We start from the raw sequence: 15,697 nt of genomic DNA, 5'->3' as shown, positions 1-15,697 counted from the left end.
CATTCAGAAAGATGCATTGCCGTTCAGTTAATCATTTCCCCGAAGCCTCCGTCACGCAGTCCTAAGCAAAACTAAGCGAAGCATCAATTCTATGACAGAATTTAGGACGAATGCTACTGCTATTCTCAGGATTCCTACTTAGTAAGTATGCCTATAGAGAACTAACCAGCCGCAGTGCCGCAGTAGTTAATGTATATGTACTCCTGAAAGCAATTATTTCAAAGGCTGCTTATTCAAGTTTAATTATTCACTCCATGAAAGCTTATTGCACAGCTACTTCTGCTGTCGTTACAAGTTAACAAAAAAGAGATAAAACAGACGTTATCTCCATTTCGCTGTCTTCCAAATTTCTGGCTTTGGAGCACATGGCAGATCAGGGGATCTTCCTTTCGAGCAGTTGCGGCTTGTCCCAAAGTATGCTTTCCCAAGATTTTTCAGACGGCTCGGCATTTCGAATGATATACTTCGATGGAAGGCACTCTCTCGAAACAGTTAGGCTTCGACAGACTATAACCCCCGTATTCAGAAATGCGCTTTAACTTGTAGCCCTTGCTTGACTTGGTTAAGTTCCGGTGTAAATTAGTCAATAACACCTGACGGGAACGCCTCGAAGGAAACGCATCGAGCGTCTTGGGCAAGTTCATGCCAGGCGTCATCAATATACCGTCAAGTACGCGTTGCAAGGCGCATTTCTGAATTCGGGAGTAAGTAATTTAGTAGACTCGACGGCATGTCCAAGCATCTGTGGCTTATAATTTTATCCCCTCCCGGCGCTCGGTTCACTGACGCGTCAAATGCTCTCGGGTGGCTCTGGATTCCTGGCATTTCGAACCCTCGCGGCGCGGGAGTGACGTCATAGGCGCAGGCCTTGCATGCTACGCCTCCGTAACGGCGCGGTAAGCGCGCGCATAAAACAGCATGTAATTGGACCTCGTTGCCGGTCTCTTACAGCACGTTACTTTGCGCGCGAAAGCAACGACGGGCGATAAAATCTCTTCTTGAAATGGACGTATAAAGGATGCGAAAGCGTTCGAGGAAAGTTATGGAATCTCGCTAACAAGTACACTTGATGTCAGCAGCGCGAAGAAGCACGCGATCGACCTAAACGAGAGGGCCGTTGCACCGTGGCACGCGCTGGTGCCATAAAACTTTTTTGCAGTACCTTGCGTAATCCAATTTGGTGTGGTAAGAGCTGCGGGGACCATTAACACAACGAGGAGGAAGGGCACCGCTCTCGCTTCGCACCCCACTCCACCATACAGCATACCTATCTCTATTGGGAGGTTCCCGTGAAAGCATCTATGCTCTCTGTATCACTGAAACTAAAACCACGCAGTGCTGCGCTAAAGCTTGCGCCAGCCGATCAAGTAAACGACCTTATTTCGGGACATCTGGTTCGTCAACGTTGCGTGCAAGTGTATCCTCCGCGTGGTTTACTTTGAAGAACGAAATAAGCAGACCGACCGGCGTGCAAAAAGGGCCTCGCGACCCCTAATCATCGAACCCGCGTGCGCTGGCTTTGAACACGTGGTGCATCTGCACGCAGTATGCCATCGTCGCAGTATGAACAAGCATTACGTTCCTCTCTATATCTCTATATCTAAGCATTACTTCCTCTATATACGTGCGAGTGTTGATTCCCTCAATATGTGTCGCTGCTTACCACTGCACGGATTTAGTGGGCCCGGCCATCGGGAACATGAAGGAGAGGGAGGAGAGAGAGGGAGAGGGAAATGGCCACACAAGGTAGATGGTGGCCGAGGCATCCTGGCAGGAGGGTTCTTCATTCCAGTAATGAGCAACACTCGATCCCCCCCCCCCTCCCCTAAGCCGAGGTGGCTCTCATTAAAGCTGGCACAATAAACGCGCCCCCTGGCGTCGTTAACCGCGCCGACACGCCGCGAGCGGAGGGCCAGGGTCGCGCCGAGTGATTATTACGCCGAACGCCATCGCCCAGCGACGGCGCGTATTCATTAAACATCTTCGCGGCTCCGGGTGCGCTTTCGTGCGTCTGTTCGTGCATCGCCTCTGTCGTATGTGCGAGCTCTCGTCTGTAATAAGTGTGCGATGCGTGCGCGTATACACATCGTTTGTTCGTGCGTGTGTGCGTGCGTGCGTGCCACCCCTCACTCGGGAGCAGCTGCCAGCGACCTATACCTCTCCTCCCGCTTGGAAAACCTAATTAAACCGCATTAATTTCGTGCGACTGAGAGACGCCCACCGATTTCGTCTGTTTCACCGCGCGTCTCGCAATTGATACCCCCTGAGCGGCTCCCCTTGCCGGCGTGATAATATAATAACAATAAAGAAGTGGCAAAAGCTGCGTACATAGGCAGCTGCTGGAAGCACGCGGGGTTAGTGCGCGCTCTCGCTTATACATCATGCGAGCAGGCACGATGCACGGAGGAGCGCGGTGTAAGCTCTGATGATTGATGCGAGTACAGGCCAGAACCTTTGTTGCCCGCGGTGTGTGAAATGCGAGTTTATTCACGAGTGCGATGGGGTTATGGGCTGCGAGAAGACGCGAGGCATATATGGACGAAGTGCTGCTTTGACTCATGTGTTCAATAGCGTTATAGCGTCATTCTTCTTGTTATTCTCGTTATTTTTTACGTGCTGGTGCCATAAAACTTTTTTGCAGTACCTTGCGTAATCCAATTTGGTGTGGTAAGAGCTGCGGGGACCATTAAAACAACGAGGAGGAAGGGCAGCGCTCTCGCTTCGCACCCCACTCCACCATACAGCATACCTATCTCTATTGGGAGGTTCCCGTGAAAGCATCTATGCTCTCTGTGCTGCTTTGACTCATGTGTTCAATAGCGTTATAGCGTCATTCTTCTTGTTATTCTCGTTATTTTTTTACGAAAAAGCCTGGAAAGAAGTGACTAATCGCGAACCTGTGAAGAAATGTGACTGGCGACATTTTGCGGATTAATAATGGTATCAGCTCTCTGCAAAATACATTCCACCGAGTCATCTATAGCTGCGTGTCGTATCGTAATCCAGCCTCGGTAATAACTATTGACTCCTCGCATCTTGCGTGCATTGTAGTGCTCGCATGTTTCTTGGTTTTAGAAGTTCGCGTTATCTCAGCGGTCGCAGAATCTGCGGGCATTCCTGCCGCCTCTGTATGACGACAAGCAGTTAAAAGTTCTCTAAGTTCACGGCATTTCCCATCGGTGTACTGGCGAAGCTGAGAGGGCTTTCGATGAAAGAGCTTTAAGTAAAAAACAAGGAGCAAGCGTGCTACGTCAGCGCATGCTGTAAAGGTTAGGCAATACTTAATGAGAAGAGGAAGTTTATAAGAAGCAACCAGAAGAAGCGGTCAGATGCGTTCCTATCGCAAGGCAACGCCGTATTAAAGGCAAACATTCAAGATATCTACAAGAATTAAGAAAACTACGATAATGAGCATGTTACTCTGTATGACAGCATATGCTATGATTGTCTTGCTACCTGGTGGTTAGGACGTGCCTTGTGTGAGATGCAAATTCTGGTCGTATAAGGAATCGAAGCTATTCCTCGAAAAGTACGTGATTGCTTGAGAATGTGTGAAAAGACTAGCCATGAGCCTGAAAAACGAATCGAATGCTCTAGCTCAGCATATAGGGAAGGCAACATAAGGAGATACAACACCAGTGTATCTCTTGAAAGCGTGTTTGCATATTTCAGAATGCAGATATGAAGAAGAAAAAAATTGTTCTGAGACCCTCTGTATATTCTTGCACGCAAGATTTCATGCAGGATCTCACGCGTGAAGCTAACATGAGAAATATTATTCCCTTAACTAACCGACAACAAAACTTTAGCCGGAAAGGTGGAGTTACAGATAGCATGAGCCTGCTATCTATATAGTCGTGTGTATATAAGTTGTTTTTCAAAGATTATGAGTGCGTGAAACCGGTGACAGCGTCATTCTCAATTCAAAAAATTGCTCTCCCCGTGCCAATTACAAAGACGCATATACCTATTCCCTCACGCTAGGTTAGACATGACGCAAGCAGTACACTTCAGACAATTACAAACAGACTCTTACAGAAACCCCAGACTCATGCACGCCATGTATCCAGACATGTATACTACAAACAGATGCACATCATGTGGCGAGGTTACCACACTAAATCACATGTTATGGGAGTGTCGGGACTTAACAAACAAGTCGGGCAGTGCCGACCCCTCCGTCTCTTCCACCACAAGCCTCCACTCGCGCTGGAAGACCGCACTGCTCAGCTCGAACCTGACAGCACAACTCTGGGCCGTCCAGCGAGCCGAGGAAGCCGCTTCGAGACAAGGTCTCGGAACCGCGTCCGCGGCGGGTGCCCATACCCACTAAAAAGACGCCGGACTCAAATCTTGTTGATTTGAAAATAAAAGTTTACGCTCCTCTCCCCGGGCGCGATTTCTCGGGTTTCTCATGTGCAATTTCATCCCACAATTTCAGCTAATGCGTTATTGCGTTTAGTTTTCTGCAGTCATCAAACAAACGAGGGTTAAGACAAAGGAAATTACATTGCACACTAGCCTAGTGCTCTGCCTGTATATTGTCGCCGTCTTGCGGGCACGAAAGATTTACTTTACGGACAGGCGCTTTCCATACGGTAATGCAGCCAGGCTAAAATTCTCTAATCGGAGGGGGGGGGGGGGGATTATAAAATATGCACGCCTAAACAAGTTCGCTCAATATTCCGCACAGGTAGCATGCAGTGCAGAGTCGCATAGTGAGTACACTTAGCCACGAGACACTAAAATGGAAAAACTAAATCACTCCAAACTGATAAAGTATTCTTTCAAACTCTATTTTCGATCGTCACGCCATAAGAGACCGATTATCCGACGATAATGACAGTCAGTTTCATTTTTTTTTAATTCTACGCCGTAATCCCGACGCAGGCGCGTCATTGTGAGGTTTCGGTTTTCAAAGCATAACTTTAGTATTTGGGTCGTCTCAGCAAAATTTTTCGAAACGTATCGCTAATTTCAGTCGCTGGCTCTTTTAGTACATGTACAATGTCGTCCGTGTTTATCGATAAGATGTTAAATTGTTGGCCAACGTCACCTAGGTAACACAATGCCTGTGCACTCTGCTTTGTGCCGTTATGTTATACTAGGCCAGAAATTCCCATCGTCAAGCCCAGTGTGCCCAGCGTGACGTCAAAATTCCGCGTATACTCGGGAGCATCCCCATTACAGATTCTATGGCAGTCCGGCCAGGTAGCAAGGCCATCGTCGTGGATCGGAGTGCACAGGCCTTATATCTATTGGTGGCGGTGATTAGGCCCGGGCCGAGGATGTTGAGATCCATAACGTCATTGCGAGTTGGTGTAGAAGCTTCAAGGCCAGGTCGCCGCTCTTCTTACTGTAATTCTTGTGTTTTTCTGGCTTTTCGAGGGCTTGTCTCGCGGAAAAGAGAGAGCTTTTTTTTCTTTCTTTTTGTACAAGGGTAGTTGCACTATTGCAGCTCAAATTCTCTTTCTCTGCTGCGTCCCTTTAAAGTTTGCTGCTTATTACGGCTTATACGCATACTTGCAAATGATGACAATGAAGCGTTTCACTTGGAGCTCGGGAATATCGACTACGTGTAACAAAATGGCCAGTCTCTGCGAGAAGGGGTATATACGTGCCCACGCACTGCGGCACTGAAAGGAGCGGAATTTTGCAACGATCTCGGCGATAAGCGTATTAGCGGAAGACGAGAGGGAAATTAGCGCCGCAAGCGCGGATAACACGCGAACAGGTAATGAAGAGAGAATGTTGCGTCGTTTCCTATCTAAGAGCAATATTGACGCGCCAATTAACGACGCGCGCCAGTCAAGGGTCGCATTCTCTGAATGAACGCCGAACAGAGCTCGCGAAAACACATACCAAAGGCACCAATGTATAAGAGAAACAAGATCACTTATATATATATATATATATATATATATATGCACTTGCAGAGCGCGCGGCAATTACTTTTCCTCTCATGTCGCGTCCGTGTACACAAAGTATTAACAAAGGCGCACAGCTCGCTCGCGGCGCTCGCCCGAACAGCAGTGCCCGTATTATGCTCGCGACCGCGCGGTCTCCATGCACAGATGTTTGTGACGTCTCCTCAGCGCGAGTGGGGCGCATATACGCTGCGGCTTTCGCTGAGCACGCTGTGCGTGCACCTGTGCGCGCGCGCGCGTCGGCGTCGAAAGTGACGCCGCGCGTCGCTGTGAGCGGGTCTGCACGCGCTTATGCGACGAGCCTCGGACGTTGAAAAAAGCCAATTTCGCCAATTAGCGCGCACTGCAGGCGGCGGCGCGCTCGGTTGAAAGAGCTGTGCTAACCGTATAGCGTGTACACCGAGCTGCAGAGGCCGGCGGGGCGCAGGAGAATGAGTCCGGAAATACGCTACTTCGGAAAACCTGACTGGCCTCCGTTGGCTCCCGAAGGTGAGCCCCGTCACTTCCTTCTTCGCTGCGAGGCTGACGCGTTTTGCTTTTTGTCGGCGCGTCTCCTAGCGACCTATTGCGAGAGTCCCTTAACTCCGTTGTCGTGGTCCGGGTGGTTGCGCCGTTTTGTGCAGCGTTAGTCGAAGCGCGTGCCGTTGGGCTCGCAGTGTGCGTACGTCGTTATCGTTTTGATTATGAAATTAGGTGTTTACTTCGTCCACAATGTGTAGCCGAGATACACGCAGCGAGCAGTTTCTCTTCACAGCGAGTCCATTTATGACAGAATTACTTCCGGAAAGCACTTAGACATTTAGATTTAGATATGATAAAATGATCTAAAGCGAAGCGGTCAGCAAAGCAAGGAAGAAATTGAATTCAACGTCGGGTCAATTAGTTGCGCCAGCTCAATTACAACTGGAAGAGCAACTGGCCATCTTTGCCGGGAAATGTGATCGTCGAATGAATGATACATACGTGCCTAAATCAACGATTTTTTACGAAGACCACCTGCAGCGTGCTATGCTACTATTATTTTTTTTAACTTGGGGGGGCTCAGGGAAGGGACAGTGGTGAGATGACAAGCGTTTTTATTTGCGGAAGGTGGCTGATGCGGATTGTCATCTTTCGTGCTGGTTTGCTTCTGGGCAAACATAGCATGCAGGCTTTTGCTACTCGTGTATTGAACAAAACGTTTTGTCAGTTAATCTAAATGCACATTTTGGAAATGCACTCAGGTAGGTCGCGAAATTACAACTTATGTGACTTTACCCGAGAAGATACTTAGCCCTTTCTGATAACTTCAGCTAGAGAATTAGAACTGTCTATACTTGCGCAAAATAGTTAAATATACGTTCTACGTGGGAAAACTGGTAACATGCCAAGTTTGCGGAACCGAATTGCGACATGGTAGGGGCGGGCGTATCGAGTGGATGGTCACGGGGTTAGAAGGCAGATAAGCTTAGAGTCTGCTCCATTAGCTGAGTTCCGATACTCGATGTTGATGGCTCACTAGACAGCTAAGCGGACAACGAGCGTCTAGAAGTCTCTTTCCAACATCGAAGTAAAAAACGATGACGGCTGCTCTGCTGCCCAAACGCGATAGCGAGGCTGACCAGAATACTTGCAAACTGGACGAGAAGATCCTCCGCACACCAGAAAATTTAGTACTCAGCACGCTTTTTTATGCACTCATTGTAAGATATAAGTTGTATCTTCGGTGGCTTCGCACACGCAAAATGATAAAGTACAGCGACAACACGTGCTTTCCTTAGTTTTCTCTTTCTTTCCTTTTTTAAATTTTTTTCGTTGGCGGGAAGTGTCGTGAAGTCGCCAGGACACATTCCAAATGTGCTCGAAGCTATCTTCTTGGTAATAAAATTAGGCTAACGATAGTGCTCGACTGAATTGAAACGCAGCCATTATTTGGCAAACGTACTCGCGGATGTAACTTCTTTTTCATTATCTCTCGGCTGATCGTCTGTTGCAGGGACGTACATGTACTGTACGAGAGTCCAGGGACTGTTATTCAAGCATTTCCAAGGTTTGTCACAAACCCCCCGTGGTGGCGTCGCGCTTCGATGCCGCACTCTCGGGCACAGGATTGAATTCCGACCACGGCGGCGGCATTTCGATGGGGGTGAAATGCAGAAACGCCGGTGTACCGTACATATGGCGCACGTTAAGGAATCCCAGGAGGTCAAAATTAACCCGGAGTTCCTCACTGCAGCCTGCCTTGTAATCAAATCGTGATTTTGGCACGTAAAACAGCAGAATTTAATTTTTTTGTAAGGTTTGTGTAGTGAAACATTACACATTATAGCATATAGGATTTCGACCGTGCATACCTCGTAAGGCTCTGTTGCTTTTCTCTACATGTACTGAGAACATAACATCTTCTTGGAAAAGAAGTCGAGTCGTTCCAGGTGTCCAAGCGTTCCAGGCCATGCCAGCAACAAGCAGGCTCGAAGACTAAGCGTATTGTGTATACCTATGACGGCTCACATGAATAAGCTCAACGCGAAACCACAATACGGAACAAATAGGATTCACAACACCTGCACGGTGTAACAATGCTATTGGGGCAACTCTAAGTATTGAAAATATCTGGCGCTTCATTATAGGCCGAGTCTCTGCGAGAAAGATCGTTTGGCGACTGAGTGAGAGCTTTGCAATGCACCACCAGTCGGCACGAACGCAGGAACATCGATTACTAACTTTGTGAATTCATGCTAGCGTTCAAATAGAAAGCGCCACACGTACAAGGGCGAAGATTGCTTATAAAAGCATCGTCAGGCTTGTGGCATCTCTTAGTGAATCGCACGAGCATGAGTGATAATGATATCTAACTGAATATGTGTGTGTGTGTGTGTGTTTCGGGATACCAATCTGCCGTTGCAGTGGCGGTTTTTACAGGGAAGCTGCATATGGCTAGCCGATTCGTCCGTCCATCTGTCGCCTGTACGCCGAAAACTCCTCCGGGGCAACTCCATGCGCATGCGCGAAAAAAAGAAGAGAAAGAGAAGCGCGCGATTGGCTGCGCCCTAGTGACGTTGTTGCTCTCCGTCACAGCCGAGCGCGCGAGCAGCAGTTTCACTCTGGCTCCGGAATGGGTAGGCCACGCGTCATACGTAAAACCCCTTAAACTTCGTAAAGTAGCGACACTCTCCTCCTCCGCCTTCACCTCTCCGTGTTTCTCCCCTCTTTCACGCTCCCTCCTCGACCGTGGTGCCGCCTACACTGCTCGAGCGTAGCAACGCCGCCAACATGCGCTCCTCGCCACTCCGTGGACGCTTCTCGAGCAAAAATGGCGCTGATGCACGGCGCGAGGGCCCACGTGATGCTATTAGGCCAATAGCGACGCGGCGTCGGCCTCGGCCAGAGGCATTCTTCAAAGTGTGGCACTACTTTACGAAGTTTAAGGGGCTTTAGTCATACGTATTCCCGAGGAGCAGGCAGCTTTCGGTCAGCAACGCCGTGAGCATAATCGGAATCGAGCTCGTCTACGCCTTGCTGATGCTGCAGCGCGTGCACAAGAACAGGATCGTGCAGTCGAGCGTAAGCAGCAACTGCCTACCGAGGATCCGGCAGCCTACCAAGTCGACGCGTTTAATAAACTGTAGGAATTAACCCAGTGATAAACACCGGGGCCGCACGTTTCAGCTTCGCCGGTTAAGCATCTGTACGGAGTGCATGGGTGGTGATATTTTTCGGGTTTTTTATTTACAATTTTAAGGTGACTTCTGAACGTATACTACGGAAAACGCTGGTATTGAATTTTTGGTAAAGTTTCTGCTCGTAAAAAGATGTTTAGGAACACCTACAAAGAATTGCTATACGAGGCGCTACTATAGCATATTTTTATTTTATATTAATAGAGCACGTATAATTCAGAGCCAATAAATACGCACTTAGAGACGTAAAGCCAATGCTAGAGCAATATAGAATCATTTCTCCATTGTGAAGAACGCTAGACAAGAGCCGAGCCGAATAACCCTTGTGTAGTTTTTGTTTCTACGTTTATTTGTTCACTTGCTTGTTTGTTTGTTTGTTTTGAACCCCTATTCGTTGATCAATCAAGCTACTGCATGAGGCTCACGAGACATCAGTATTAACAAGAACTGCTCCTGACATGGCTCAACCGAAACTCATCAGAAGGTTGCCCCTGCAGAACACACGGAACGGAACACAGCACAACAATGTTAAATACTCGGTTCTTAACTGCTTCCAAGTCTTAAGCAATTTTCCCTTTGGCGCGTCGTACATTCATGCCGTTCTCATTGAACAGGTTTTAGAGCGGCGCGCGTTATGCAACGAAATACCATCAGCTAGAAATATTTTAAGTTCTTAGAAACGACGTTTTCATCTCGCTTGCAACCGCTCTTTAGCGAGATTGCGAAATAAGTAATTGTGCCATTCTTATGGTGTGAAAATACAGGCTATATAGCCGTGTGCGTCGTGTACCTCCGTAGATGACTTGAAAGAGCCGTTTGCTCTGATACTCCTGCTGCTTCCTCAGGGTATTATGCCGTGCTTGCACTGAATATTCTCAAAAGCAGCGATGGGCAATGTATTGTATGATGTAGAAGGTTCCTTCGTCTCTGTTGCTCCGATAGCTTACTGGTACCTTATCTGATCGCTCATTGTAGTGCATTTCATGTATTATCTGAATTGCCGCACTTTCGTTATACAATGCATCCGTCTCGCAGAAGCTATTGAATATCGTCGCACTAACTTCACATCGCATTTTCTTTCTTTTGTTCTCAACTGTCTTTTTGGCTTAGGATGACAGCGTCAACACACGTGGCTGACGCACCACTGCGTACCCCCGCGTGCGTTGGGCAGACGTTAAAGAACCCCATGGGTGGTCAAAGTTTAATCCAGAGTCGCCCACTATAAGGCCTGCCTCAAGATCAGGTCGTGGTTTTGCCACGTAGAACTCCAGAATTTACTGAACTAAATATGCTCCATTTGTCGTGCGCCCGAACCCCGGTTTGGTCGCCAAGTGGCTGATGAGGTTCGTGTCGTTTAAGGCTTTGCATTTGAATGCGGCCAATATGTACGGAGAGGAGTTCTGTTCACGTTGCTTTGCTTGCGTCTTATTTACCGTCCAATTTACGCCATGCGTGCCCGAAGTGTGCAATCAATTCTCTACTCAATCAACTCTATCTTTATTTATTTTTCAATTTAGATTTGTCTTAAGGCGCAATGTTTGGTGTCTGTTATATATGTGCGCTGTAAGGCTGATGTTGTGCATGAATTAAAGCAGTGCTCTGTGGTGTCCGTTTTCACGTGCCCAGCGATCACAGCTGGTCGTGGTAGTGCAGCAGAGTCCAATAATCGTGGCTCTGTGCTGTCGGTGAGTGCACTGGCGTCTTATTTAGCATGGCCAGCTCCAAATTTGACATTTCTGTGTCTTTGAAAATTTTCGTCATGATGCGGGAATAAATTGAAACTAGTTTTTGTCCTTAATAGTGCTGGAGCAACATCACGCAATACGCTTCGTAGTTCAGAAATAGTTGTTCTCGGAGGTGATTCGGCGAATGCTCGTAAATAGTTCGCGGTGTCCAACCTTGGTTTATGTTTTAACTTGTTTTTAAACCTTTTGCTTGCAATTTGTACCTTTTGGGTTCCAGGCAGCTTCAAGGATTACGGTAAATGTAGCCTCTAATTTAGAAACGCTATGCAGTAATAAAATACAAACATCGCACATCTTTTGTCATTAGTTAAAGCTTTAGCATCTACACATCAATTTAAATGACGCTAGCAATGTGCTGAATAGCGCCTAATTGACCGGGGTATACCTCTTGATAACAATTTTCTGTCTTACTTTTCGCAAGGAGCTGACGCTGCCTGAACCTTCATAAAAACTTCTGAGAAATTCCGGATGAATATTTTAACAATGAAGAGGTACAACGTTGACACGTGTACTTATTTCTCCTTTTTCCGAGGGCTGCACTTCCTCCGCTAACTAATGTTATCGCTCGCCGAAAGACTCGCCGGCAATATTTGAAACTTACTCCAATGTTATCATTGATACTATCTGTTGCGTACGTTCACGCCGAGCCTTACGTAATCAGCAAACATTCGGTTGGGGCTTGTTAGTACACAGTATTTTTAAGGTGAAAAAATTCAGTGCAAACACACTGGACAACCCACCAGGAAGAGACGAGACAAGCACTGGCACGACAACGCCAGTGTTTGTCTTATCTCTTCTTTGTGGGTTGTCCTGGGTGGTTGCGCTGAATTTTTCCAACTTACGTAATCAGATTGAACGTGCGACACGTATTGTCTTGTAGTATTTTCTGGAAGGCACGCGGGCACTAGCGATTACGCTGGAACCTTTGAGGACTCGTCTATAGAAGCCGACGCGCTTGACCCGAAGAACCGATTTTCGACGATCGCCGCTATCGTTGTGCTTGAGCGTTACGTGTGTTTGCTGGGCACAAGTTCGCCCAACAAAGACATAAGTTTGTACCTCGCAGTTTTGAAACTGTGTCGTCCCTCACCGTCACTACACTGTGACAATATTTTAATTTGTGCGTCAGAAGTCCGATTCGAAGTTGTAAAATCTTCAAATCGCGATATTGCGTTATATATGTTCTTGTCGATTCATATATAATATTTTTTTTTTATTGAAATGAATATTAGGAGAGGTTGGCGCCTTGATGGTGGCACCGGTACTCCGTGTCACTTGGCAAAGGAAACAAACTTGTGTAAAAAGGGAGAATATAGTGACACAATAAATGACACTCAGTAGAACACCAGATAAATAATAACTATACAGTCCAACAGTACATGAATCGCAAAGTTTCGTACATGAGTTCAGTTCATATACGCATATTTAAAATCAGATATTTTGAAAAGCCAAAACACATAACACATGCTATTACACTGCAAGTACACAACAAAATTATACACATTGCGTAAAAAATACTATTACCACATAAATCAATTGTGAACCCAGAACAACATTTATGTTACTCATTTAGCGTATTAGGAACGCCTGAAACTTAATATTTCCCCAAAACATTAGTGTCGTCTAAAAAAACTTTTTCAAAGCAAGATGCGCTCTTTTCATAAGGCTCGCAGCTGGCCTTTCTTTCTTTCTTGTTTGTTAGTTTTACAATGATAGAACACTTTATCACATTAAACTGAGGTCGACTCCTTTCCCCACATGTATTTTTTCCATTGTCGCATAAAAATTCTGATACAAATCTACAGAGTAAAAAAAGGCATGGCATGACGCCGCACGATTTGTTCTTATCTATAATCACGCCAAGCTGTCTTTACATTCGAGCAATTCATTGGGTCCGTTTTCACGATGCGTCGGCTGCAAGCCTTCCGCCCCGTCGTTTAAACCACGCTTGCCATTAAATGAAGCCAAAGAGCTCCGGAAACGGGTTTGCGCAAAACATTTGCAGGCAGAATATACACCGTTCAACAGTACACCGAGCTGAAAGGATGAAATATACAGAGCCACATTACAAGCATTGCATTTCTGCACGCTCGAAAGCAGTTTTCGTACATCATTCGTGTTTTTCAGCAATGATTCGGATGTATATATACTTTATTAACGGAAGCCTGAGCATTAACCCTTTCGCGTCCGCTCTTGTTCGCAGCGGTTACGAAAACAAGTGCACATGGCTTCACTTACAGGGGGTCCTGGGTCGTTGAGTCAATTAAACGCCCGAGGTACAACGACTGTGTACCAGCCCTTTGTGTCCTGCGTTTTCCACGTATAAGCCCGATGGCTATCAATAAAAGATTCAAAGGAAAGAAAAGATCGGGGCGCCGTTTCCGGTGGCCTGTTGACGCGCAAAGTCGTAGCGCTGTTTCCGAGCGTTCTGGTTTAACCCCAGCGCGACAGCTGCGTTGTAACAACCGTAATGAAAGAAATCCTGAACTTGCGTTAAGTTAATATAAAATCAATTTTTTGCACGCGGATCGCACTCGGCGAACATTGACACGCCGTAAAGCTGCTCTTTGGACTGGAACGATCGTTGGAGTGAGAAGCCGCGCCGTATCTCCGTATACTGTACACACGGCTGCTCAGTGCAAAATATTCTGAAGTACAACATTCATTCAATCGCGCATGTGGTTTCATGTTTCAATATGTCTAGCGCGCCAGGTAAGTTATTAGTTATCTCATTTTTCTTGCATTTTTAATATTTCAAATGCTCGTTTCGTTTCATTACTTTATGCAAATCAAAAGTATGCGTCTCATTAACTGCGAAACGGCGTAACAGACGCAGAGCAAGCAAGTAGGAGGCAGGTAGACTTTTGCTGAGGAAAGACGCAAGCTTTGGACAAGAAACAATGTGTCGCGCGTACCTTGTCAGTCGTCTTGTAGTTCGCTGTCGCAGCTTAGCTTCTTGCTGCAGCTTTATTTTTATTTTTTTTGTAGTCGTGCAGCCAGAGAGAGTAGAGAGAGAGATAAAAGGAAGGCACGGATCCTAACTAGCCAAGAGTTTGGATGGCTACCCAGGCCATGCAGCAAGGGTCCTAGCAACGATTCACACTTGGTCCCAGACTGGTAACTGCCGTTTGAACGAATACAGTGCATGCTTGCCTTGGAAGGAAGGAAGAAGCAATGGTACAATCGTTTCTGGAGTTTCTGGTTTCTGAATATGTGCCCTGAAGAGGGTCGCCGAAATTTATTGTAGACTCTCGATTGTTTTTTACCACATGGACTCCTTTCACGCGCACGTACGTGTCCGTACCCTGCAGCGCTCATATATATATATATATATATATATATATAAACTGTTTCGTCCTGCCTTAGGGTCCCACTACTATTAAAAACAAGCAATTAATATAGTTCTGCTGCTGAGGTGTAACGCGTTAATGCTCCGTGCAAGATTGCTGCGCCAGCCATTAGAGAGCGCTTACGGACTCCGCAATAAGCTGCAAATGAGGCGCTGCAGTCGAAAAAACGCTAAATATGGCGTTATCCTTCGCAAACCCCTCCCGCGCACTTTGCTGCGGCATCCTGGAAAGTGGTGGCTCTCACGGTTGCTGAACGTTGCGAGTTGTCTTTATAGCGTTATTATAAGCGTGATGTGGCGTTTTCTGACGTTTCTCGGGCCATTGCAAGGCGGTTCTGCTCTTATTAACGCGGTAGCCTCCGCTCCCGTTGCCTGATATTTTACAGCGTTCGCTTTTAAGCGTTATTCCAGCGGCTGGCTTGTGTGCCTTATTTCTGTCTGGAAGAGCAACCTGGCACATACCCAAATACAGCTCCACCTTTCATTGCAACCCTCAAGTGCTTGCCGTGACATTAACTATTTGTCACTATTCCATCGATTAATTCGCGCAGCTGATCTATCCATATCAAATTTGAAGGAAGCACCCTGGACGTCACGAAGACTGCAGAATCATTTCAGCTACACCCGAATTTATGGCAACTACACACGCTTTCACATCTTCAGCTCTTCCTCGTGCTAGCCGTCTATGGAATGCTCTCCCGGATAACATTGCTTTCCAATCCAGCCATGACACATTTCGCAGTCGACAGGTCGAACACTTCGCCGTCTGAACCTTCCAGCCCTTCTGTGTCTTCATTTTTCCTTGCATCTTTATTCTTCCTCTGTAGCTTTCTGTCTCATAATTAAGTATCTTAACTGATTTCTAGTGCGTAAATTCCGGGTGTGTTTTATGTTCATCCTTTATTTTTCCGAGCAAATCTCGTGTGAGTTCGCACGTTTTTCATAATCGGTGAACCGGCAAGCTGTCGTCACGAGGCACGACGCCTCTGATTTCATGTATTATATCTGCGGCGACAC

The 15,697-nt window shown here is 46.7% G+C and overlaps 1 protein-coding gene across 2 annotated transcripts in view; it reads left to right on the top strand.

The window, feature by feature from the left end:
* LOC126541297 (uncharacterized) overlaps nt 1–15,697 on the top strand; it is a 149,272-nt gene that overhangs the window by 50,361 nt on the left and 83,214 nt on the right. The window contains exon 1 of one of the 2 annotated variants that reach the window (XM_050188020.2): nt 6,125–6,416. The exons of the other annotated variant lie outside the window; for it this stretch is intronic. Within the exon in view, the coding sequence (XP_050043977.1) occupies nt 6,359–6,416 (58 nt within the window). The 5' untranslated portion in view covers nt 6,125–6,358. Of the gene's footprint in view, nt 1–6,124; nt 6,417–15,697 lie in introns of those variants that run through there. 2 annotated transcript variants of the gene reach the window in all.

Source organism: Dermacentor andersoni, chromosome 2 (assembly GCF_023375885.2).
Source record: "Dermacentor andersoni chromosome 2, qqDerAnde1_hic_scaffold, whole genome shotgun sequence".
Classification (NCBI taxonomy): domain Eukaryota; kingdom Metazoa; phylum Arthropoda; class Arachnida; order Ixodida; family Ixodidae; genus Dermacentor; species Dermacentor andersoni.
Note: the sequence above shows the minus strand (reverse complement) of the source record. Positions and strands in the feature narration are given on the sequence as shown.